General features: G+C 36.0%; 1 protein-coding gene across 1 annotated transcript; it reads right to left on the bottom strand.

Moving 5' to 3' along the window:
- Positions 1–1,358: 1,358 nt before the first annotated feature.
- LUM (lumican) lies at positions 1,359–9,056 on the bottom strand. The gene is made up of 3 exons (XM_006759352.2): positions 8,825–9,056; positions 5,555–6,431; positions 1,359–2,574 (listed from the first exon to the last, which is right to left on the bottom strand). Exons 2-3 carry the CDS (start codon positions 6,408–6,410, stop codon positions 2,411–2,413), a joined length of 1,020 nt encoding a protein of 339 aa, XP_006759415.1. The 5' UTR covers positions 6,411–6,431; positions 8,825–9,056; the 3' UTR covers positions 1,359–2,410.
- Positions 9,057–9,693: the final 637 nt, after the last annotated feature.

Below are 9,693 nucleotides of genomic sequence, written 5' to 3'. Positions count from 1 at the left end.
TTGTTGGCAGTTAACTGCCAATCTTAGTGGGCAGTTAACTGCCAATCTTAGTTGGCTGTTAACTGCCAATCTTAGTTGTCAGTTAATTTGCATATAGCCCTGATTAGCCAATGAAAAGGGTATCGTCGTACGCCAATTACCATTTTTCTCTTTTATTATATAGGATATTTATAATCTGGAGAGTAAGCAAGTTTCCTGAGTTCTGTGAGTTAGTCTATAAATAATCAAACATGAGGAGCGGGTGTTGGGAAACCTCTATTTTATAGCCAGTTGTTAGAAATGCAGGACTGGGATTGCTACTGGCATCTGAAGAAAGGATACAGTCTTCACCTGTAAAATCTGACACTGTCTCCACAATGATAGTGTCAAAATTGAGTTGATTGTGGATAGCCACTTGATGTCCAGATAATTGTTTGCTGGTGGTGCGGAACCCCTCACTTCATGAATTAGAATTGGATCTGGACACATAATGTAAGGTGTGTTTAAAACTCTTTGTAAGTAGAAGTTAGAAGCAGACAATTTACTTAGTGGGAAATTCTATTTAACATGAGTAATATAATGCAGATTAGAGATGTTTTTTGAATTTTGAGCTAATACAGTCACGCACCACTTAATGAGGATATGTTCTGGAAAATTCACCTTTAGGCATATTGACATTGTGTGAACATTATAGAGTGCACTTACATAAACCTAGATGGTATAGCCTACTACACAACCTAGACTACATGGAATAGCCTACTGCTTCTAGGGTATACACCTGTACAGCAAATTATTGTATTGAAGACTTTAGGCAACTATAATTCAATGGTAAGTATCTGTGTATTTAAACATAGAAAAGGACCAGTAAAAAGTATGGTACAAAAGAAAAACCGTGGTACACTTGTATGGGGCACTAACCATTAATGGAGTCTGTAGAACTGAAAGTTGCTCTGGGTGGGTCAGTGAGTGAATGGTGAGTGGATGTGAAGCCCTAGGACAGTGATGGCGAACCTTTTGAGCTTGGCTTGTCAGCATTTTGAAAACCCTAACTTAACTCTGGTGCCGTGTCACCTATAGAAATTTTTTGATATTTGCAACCATAGTAAAACAAATATCTATATTTTTGATATTTATTTTATATATTTAAATGCTATTTAACAAAGAAAAATCAACCAAAAAAATGAGTTCGCGTGTCACCTCTGACCCGCGTGTCATAGGTTTGCCATCACTGCTCTAGGACACCACTGTATACTGCTATAGACTTTATTCACACTGTGCATTTAGGCTCCACTAAAGTTATAAAACAACATGAGTTTAAATCAAGCACAAGAGAAAATATGCAAACAAGAGACATAAACAGGAGGTGTATGAGGCTGACATAACATACTATTCTCCTTTACAGGGAATTTTTTGTTTAATAAGTAAAAAAGAATACATTCTAAAATAATGATAAGAAGTATAGCATGATAAATACATAAACCAATAACATATTTATAATTACCAAGTATGTACTATACATAATTGTGTGTCTATACTTCTATATGACTGGCATTGTGGTAGATTTGCTTACACAAACATCACCTCAAACACAGGGGTAATATGTTCTGCTATGATGTTTTAATGGCTATAACATCACTAGGCTATAGAACACTTTCAGCTCCGTTATAATCTTATGAGACCATCATTGTATATGTGATCCATCATTCACTGAAATATCATTGTATGGTACATGACTGTATTTTATATATGAGAGAGATGAATTTTATAAGAAGTCAAACACAGTGATGCCATTTGCTATGTTTTATTTTACTATTAGCTTGTTAAACATAACATGCAAATAATAAAGAAACATACATAAAATTTTAAAGTGAAAAATAATTCTAGAAAGTTTTTCTAGGTAACTATATATATTCTTAATACTAACAATTCTGCTTTAAATGCATGTGGCTTCATGAATTTTGTTTAGTATTTCACAAAATCATCGGTCTCAAAATTTACTACCTGCTTTTCAGCTGGACAAATTTGCGCATATTAAGATCGTTTGATTAAAGACAGTGAACTTCCATATTTATGTATTCCATACTCTTGGGCACATTAAGTTAACATTTAGAGATTATAAAACTCGGCTGACTTCCATGCAAACAGAAAAAGGCTTTGCACATCATTTGACAGGAGATGTAAAAAGCCCTAAATTTACCATTAACGCATTGTTTGTTGTATATGTGTGAGCATGTGTTGTGCTTGTGATGAAATAGGCCTGCTTTTCATCTTTTCTTTGTAAAAAAGTAGTAAAATGTTTACAAAACATTTTCTCTCAGAATTTAAAATTCATGGAAGTACTAAACAACAGCAAAAATGGACACTATGAAAAAAACACACAAAAATACAAGCATAAGATGTTGCTCCAGGATACACCTCAATGTAATTGAAATTAATTATTAGTGATAGTGATTTCATTTGCTACACGTAGACATTCATACATATTAGGTGGCAGACTAGTTTGGGTGATATTACGGTTGCCATCCAAGCGCAAATGCTTGATTTTGGAGTAGGAAAATGGTCCCAGGATCTTACAGAAGCTCTTTACTTCAAGCTCTGGAAAATAAAAAATAAAAGATTTTAATAATATTTTCTTTTTTATTACATGGCTTAAAATAGTCATTAAAATTTGTCCAAAGTCCATAGTAATATCTAATAGGATTTCTTCCCCCTCTGCCCCCTTTTTTGAAGTCATTTGTTTGGTGTATATTTGAATTCAAAATTACTTAACAAAATATGTCAGACTAGCAAATGATACAAAAATATTTAGTAAAGTAATTATTGTGGGTCAGGATGGCCAATTAAATTTTTCAAATAATGATATTTAGTGTAAGTTCTTAGATTAGAAAGACTAAGTGCATAATAGTATCTAAGAATTTTTAGAAATATTTAGACTGATGATATGTAAAATTGTGCTGTTGTATGAGTCATCTCGCCAATATAAGCATCCTGAGCTTTTGCATCTGGAAATTTGAAGGGTTAACTAGATGACCTCTAAAGTGTTTTCCTACTGGCACACATCATGACAGATTCAAAGCTCCAAGGCAAAATCCAAGTCATGGAATGACCACCATCTGAGCCACGTCCTTTCCTGTGGTTAGAAAACTGCCACAAGAGAAAAACTGATTTAGTTTTTAATGGAAACAAAGATTGTTACTAGATTGCATGGTTTATGTGTGTACATAGAAGCTGTCTATGTTTGCTCAAGTCTATTTCAGATTAACCTTATCTAGTCCTTTGTCTTGATATTTTCTTTTATTCTCAAATTCTAATCAACAGTGACTTCAGTGGAAGCCCAAACACACTCTGCTCCTTACCTCTCTGATGCTGTCTTAAATAAGTCATTAGTCAAATTGCAGAGATCTTTGTTATGCTACCTACCACTAAGGAAGTATGGAACAATGGGATAAAACATGGCCTTAGGCCTATGTTAATGTTCTGCCTTTGCCATTTACCAAATGGGTGGCTTTGGAATATTGATGTGATCTTCTTGTTAGACATAATATATCCATCACACTGTGTTGCATGTATATTAAACCAATTAAGGTATGCAAAGCACCTCACAGAGTGTTAGCACATAATATATACTACATAATTAAATTTTGTGGGTTTTTCTCTTTCAAATTATGTCACCATAGAAAGGTCTGTTATTAAGCTAGTGTCTTAGACTTGCAAGTCTGAAAGATGAGAAATAGCCAAAGCTATAGATTTTCTAATAGTAGAGAAATCTAAAGGGGGTCTTTTATCTAAGAAAATGTAGACAATTGATATACATAAGTATTACATGGCACAATAAACTAAGTCAAAGAAATGCATGCAAAGACAAATGGCAACAATACCTGCAAGGTATACCTGGTATACCTAAATGTCCAGGTCAAGGAAGGAAGGGCGGACACTATTCATTTCCAAATGGCCATATATGCTGGGCACTGTGGTTTCTATCCCAGCCTGGCACTGAGTGCCTGTCAGCATTTCGCCCATAGACCACCTTTCCCATTTCCCACATTGGCTCTTCCTTCTCACACTCACATAACGCGGCCTTATTGTCACCCCTCCAGATTCTCCTGCATCTGTAGCTCTTCCCTTTCTTACCTCAGAGAATGAGGTGACCCTGCCCCTGATGCTGATCTCCACCCACCACATCTAACAGCATTTCTTCAGCCCTCAAATACTAAAACATCTTAAATCCCATTAGCATGTTGGCTTGTCTAAGTAGCCATACTCTTAACCACAAATGTTTATAATGTGGGATCCTATATTGCCAGATAGTGGGTTTTTTACTAGAAACAATTATAAGAGTCCAGTTCTAATAGCTTGACTGTGTATTGTATGATAAGCAAGTTTTCTGGGTGTAAGAAAAAGCATGTGGCATTTTAGAATTGGCAATCATGGTCTCCTTCATGAGATCACCCTCACCACCCTAGGCGTTACAGGGAACTTGTAGAATTACAAATTATCATGTTAATAAGGCACAGTGCAATTTTTCTAAAAGGAATATCAATATTTTCATCCAGTATGACCAGACAACCAACTTTCATGGCATAAAGATGCTCAATTTGAATAGATTATTTAGCAGATACAATTGTTTATGTGTGAATCAGTGTTTCGCACTTGATTTTTCTTTTAGCAAGTTTGTCCAAGATCTTTGGTTTCTCTTCTGCCAAGCTCTGTTAAAGAGAGAGGTGGGGGGCGGTAAATGTACATTTCCCACCGAAATCTGTATTGCTCAGATTGAAAATGCCCCAGAAGACAAGAAGAGGGCACAAACAGTCCAAGTGGATCAGATCAAACCCCCACCCAGAAAATAAGTGAAAAATAAACTGTATCATCAAGAGAAAGGGAGGAGAAACTGTGGAAAAATCCAATGTGGTGGAGGGTTGTGTATAAGAAAAGGAGCTCTGTAATACTATTTTTAAAATGTTCCAAATCCTTATCATGTGCCTTCCCTCCTTAATCTTCCTCACAGTCTCATAAGAACATTGGGAAGCCACACACACCATGACAGGGATAGATGATGGTCATGATGGCAGAATACCATGTTGAGTCCCAAGTAAAGATGTCAGAGAGGACCATGAGGATATCAGGGCTGCTCTAGGGATAAGCCGGAGGGAGGCTTGAAAGCCTCTGCTAGCCATGCCTCTTCGGCACTCCTTTCTTCCCCTTCGGCTAGATCTTGCCAAGAAATAAATGTAGGACACAAATCTACGTCATGGAGAAGAGAAATAGTAGATAAATATCAAGTGATGACACAGCAGGATTAATTAGCCCAGAGTATTAAAATTGAAGAAATTAATGATTAAATTCTATGATCCTAATGGTTTATTTGAACACTCCAAAGAAAGGCCAGATTTTGGATAAATAACTAAGCTGCAATTTTCTATATTTGAACATTTCTATACTTGAAAGGGATATTTTCTTGGCATTTTAGTTAGTTTTTTAAGTGGAGCCAGATGGAATCCATATTTGTGTTGCACAGCTTACGTGTTTAAAGACATGCGGCCACATCCATCAAACACAAGCACAGCTTTCTACTTACTTTCAAGTTGATTGACCTCCAGGTAATAGTTTTCAAGGTGCTCATTGACAGTGGGTATGTTTTTCAGCTTATTATAGGAGAGATCCAGCTCAAGCAGAGATGATATATTAAAAGAATTTCCAGGTATTCCACTATCGGCCAATTCATTATGAGATAAACGCAGATACTGCAGTCCCTTAAAACGCTTGAAATATTCATCAGGGATGTTGCTGATCTTATTGTTGTCTAAGTAGAGAGTTAGAAGAGATGTTGGGAGACCAGAAGGCAGTTTGGTCAACTGATTGAAGCTCAAGTCAAGGTACTCAAGGGACTTAAGGCCTTTAAAAGAAGCTGAAATGTCTTTCAGCTGGTTGTGCTGAAGATGGATGAAGGTCAGGTTCACCAGTCCATCGAAAGAGCCGAGCTTTGTGATCTTGTTATGACTAAGCTGCAGGTCCTCCAGAGATTTGGGAAGTGGGCCCACAGATTCTGTCAGGTTGTTGTAATTGATATGCAGCTTCTTCAGTTGTTTCAGTTTAGAGAAGACTCCTTTTAATTTAGAATTTTCTAGAAGGTTATGATCTAGAATGAGCCACTGTAGATCGGTTACATTTTCAAAGGCCTTTTCATCAATATGGTCAATCTGGTTATGCCTCAGGTAAAGGTACTTGATTCCAGGAGGCACCATTGGCACAGTTTTCAATTTCAGCTCATCACAGTACATGGCCGATGGATAGCTTGCAGGGCAGTTACATTCTGGGGCGCAGTTTGGAGATAATTGCCCATACATTGATAGGGGAAAATCGTAGTCATCATAGTATTGGCCGCTGGCACCACTGATTAGTGCTAATAGCAGAGTAAATGCACCGAGATTCATTTTTGGCGAATGCTTTGAATCCTAAGTAAAGTGGAAACATATAATAAAATAGCATACTTTAAGTAAGTGAATGAATATTCAATTTACAATGTTAAATTTATTAGAAAGATGTGTATTTTATTTATTTTTTTATTTTTTTATGAATCCAAGGATGTCTTTTTAATTTTTATTTAAGCATGAGGTTTAAGATGTATGTGTACAACTTGTGAGTTGGTGAACAATTTAGGCTTAGATTGCATACACACGCGCCCCCTACTGGGCAAGCCAGGCCTAACCTATCCAGTCAATCTCTCCAGGGCCTTCCTTAATTTAATGATTTCCTGTAAGAGGTGTCTGGCTAGTGCCCATTGACCACCATGCTAAAACACTACCTCAGAACATCCTTCAAAACCACACACAAAAAAAAATGAAAATTAGGAGAAAATTGTAAACTGTACCTTTTACCCTAGCATTCAACATCATTAAAATGTCTCATTAAGAAGACCCTTACTGGGAACATGAGCAACCTGTGGTTTTGCTGGAAGGGAAGCTGTTCTTAACTTGTGTGGCCAGAGATGGAGGGTGGCAAGGTGGAGGGATATGGGAGGGGGGAGTACATTCCTTTAAAAATGTCTGGTTATTGTTGTTGGTTCTGAGGGAAGGTAACAGAATTCTTAGTAGGGTGTGCATGGATATTATTTCAACTTTTGTTTAGCATTCTAGACTTTCAGGCACATTACAAAACTGTAATTCTGAAATTAATATTTAGTATATAAGTTTTAGTAAAACTAATGTTTATTAATCAGAAAAATGTCACAAATTCTAAAGATTTTTAAACCTAGAAAGTGATCCAGCTTAATAGAAAAAAAGATATTCTTTTCCAAGTTTTGAATTAAAGTTTTCCTTTCTGTCAATGACTCACAAGTTCTCTACCTTCTTCATGCCAAAATTTAAGAAGGCATGGTTCACTTGTTTGGCTATTAGTGCTCTTACAGAGTGGAAGTGGGAGAGATCTGGGCATTGAGCAAAGTGTGTATTTTACAGTGGCATTAGGAGCCATGGAAGAATGGATAAAATTGAGAATATAAATTAAAAACAATATGTAACAATGATCTAGAAAGAACATGTCCAACGTGAGGCTCAATAAAGTATATTTTAATTGTTTGGAGAGCACAAGGTCAGAAATTTAGGTAAAGGATAATAGCATACAAGAGTTGGACTTTCCTAGAGTGAAAGCTATGGCTGAGGAGAAGTTGGTAACCCTGAGAGGGAAATCCTTACTGTGAAGCACCATCTACATGCCATAGGCAATAGATCTTCCTGTGAGAAGTATGGTATAAGCTTTTGGATCTAGGGAGTTTGGGATAAGTAAGATTTTTAGTATTAGGAAATTTAAACACCTTTGCTTTAATGTGGAATTACAAGGCACTTTATGTTAGCAGATGAAACACTAAAAAAAGGTGTTAGAACACTGACAGCTAACACGATGTAATTTGTAACTAGATTTTTTAACTAACTTATTCCCAAAGATAATGATGGAGTCATTTAATTTAGTTGACAAGACTTGGCAATGAGCATAATTAATATTGCAATATAAGGTACAGTATGTTAATGTAAAGATTTGTCTTGCTTATTAATAAGCTTTGAATTTATTTTATTTCAGTATACACTAAAATAGACATGGTAACTATAATGGATTGAATAGTAATGAAAAACATGCTTTCATATTTTTTGGCAGAATGAATCCAAAGAGAGTTTGTAGCTGTATAAGGACTCCACTATGAAGCAAAAGTGCACTTTATTTACTTTCCTCCCAGTTTTGGCAAATACCTGTGGTTATGGAGGAAATGCTTTTAAAAAAAAATGTTTCCCAGAATTTCTGCAAAACATATCCATTTTAAAACATACATCCAAAAAACATCTTTAAAATTAACAAAATAGAAATAAGTAATCCAAAAGAGGGTCTATGTCCTTAAGCTCACATTTTATAACAACGTAAAATATTTATGGCAAATTGTAACAAGCTATAGCAATATGTATGTGGCGAAAATATTTTTAATACTGCTTAAAATGACCTTTCTTTGCTGCAAAATTCATTGTAAACATACTAACATATATAACTCATTAGCATAAAATAACAAATATTTTCATTGCCATACATTTTTACTGTCTCATTTAAATATTTTCTCATTCCAACCCTGAAACTTTTTATAACTTCCTTTGTCAAGCAACACAGCATATATTGTAAAACCTTTATCTTAAATCCATGTCATGGAAAACATATTAAGAAAAGTGTGAGAGTAAATGCTCAGAAGGATGGATTTGCTGTTGAACAGCAATTGGCAAAGTTGCTCTAGAACTTTTTCTGTTCCTGTTACAATAAACACTGTCCCAAACAGTCAGCGTCCCCAGTGCTATAGTTAAACAGCACTTACCTTACAGTCTTGACTCTGCTTTCGTTAATTCTTAAAGCAGATGCAGTATGGACAAGAATCCACCAATATATGCTGTGAACTCTGTCAGGGCGGAACTGGCTGCCAGATTCTTAGTGATACAAGAGCTGAAGGGGGGAGACCCAGCCCAGTCACGCCAGACTCTGAATGGAGTTATGTCATTGTGGGATCTGGTGGTGTGGCATGTGAATGCTCTGCTCTCTAATGAAGTGCAGGTGGACTGGTGAGCAAGGACAGCCCAGTACATTCCCTATGGAATGGGAGAGCGATACATGCTTAACTAGCCCAAATGTCATAGCTTTTCACCAAAAACTGAGTCCTGCTGCAAGGGAGGCAATCTAGAGTGAAAACATTTTTCTTACAAAGCTCTTCACTTCTGTAAGCTGTGGCAAAAATTAAATGTGACTCTCTCAGCCAACTGTCATGTTCATCTAAAGGTCTCATAAAACATAAACAGAGTAATTTCAGGAAAATGCAAATGAGCAGACTCAGAGGAATTGAATTCTTTTTGCCTATTACTCCTGAAATCTATATTGATTTATTAGTACTAACAATTTTTGGCCAGGAGAGTAACTTACATTAGTTTCTGAAATATAAAAGTGCATTATTTACAGCCTGATACAAATGATAGATATCAACCTCTCCAGCTTCTAATATTAAGGAGACATGCTTTATGCTTTTCAGGTCTGGAACCAATTGGCAATGTTCTGCCTGTTTCTCATTTTGTGGATTTAATTTAGGAATTCATCCAAAATCTTACTTAGGGATAGTATTCTATAGCTTATTGCCAAAAAGCATAAAAGAGATAAAAATGTATACTCCAATATCACAGAGCAATGATCTTTCACTCT

This window comes from Myotis davidii, unplaced genomic scaffold (genome assembly GCF_000327345.1).
Source record: "Myotis davidii unplaced genomic scaffold, ASM32734v1 scaffold656, whole genome shotgun sequence".
NCBI classification, from domain to species: Eukaryota; Metazoa; Chordata; class Mammalia; order Chiroptera; family Vespertilionidae; genus Myotis; species Myotis davidii.
Note: the sequence above shows the minus strand (reverse complement) of the source record. Positions and strands in the feature narration are given on the sequence as shown.

Excerpts from the sequence above, each read along its gene's own strand:
- LUM (XM_006759352.2), bottom strand. The coding sequence starts at position 6,410 with ATGAATCTCGGTGCATTTACTCTGCTATTAGCACTAATCAGTGGTGCC. Across the intron at positions 2,575-5,554 it reads GGAGGTCAATCAACTTGAAA|AGCTTGAAGTAAAGAGCTTC; the intron begins GTAAGTAGAAAG and ends TTTATTTTCCAG.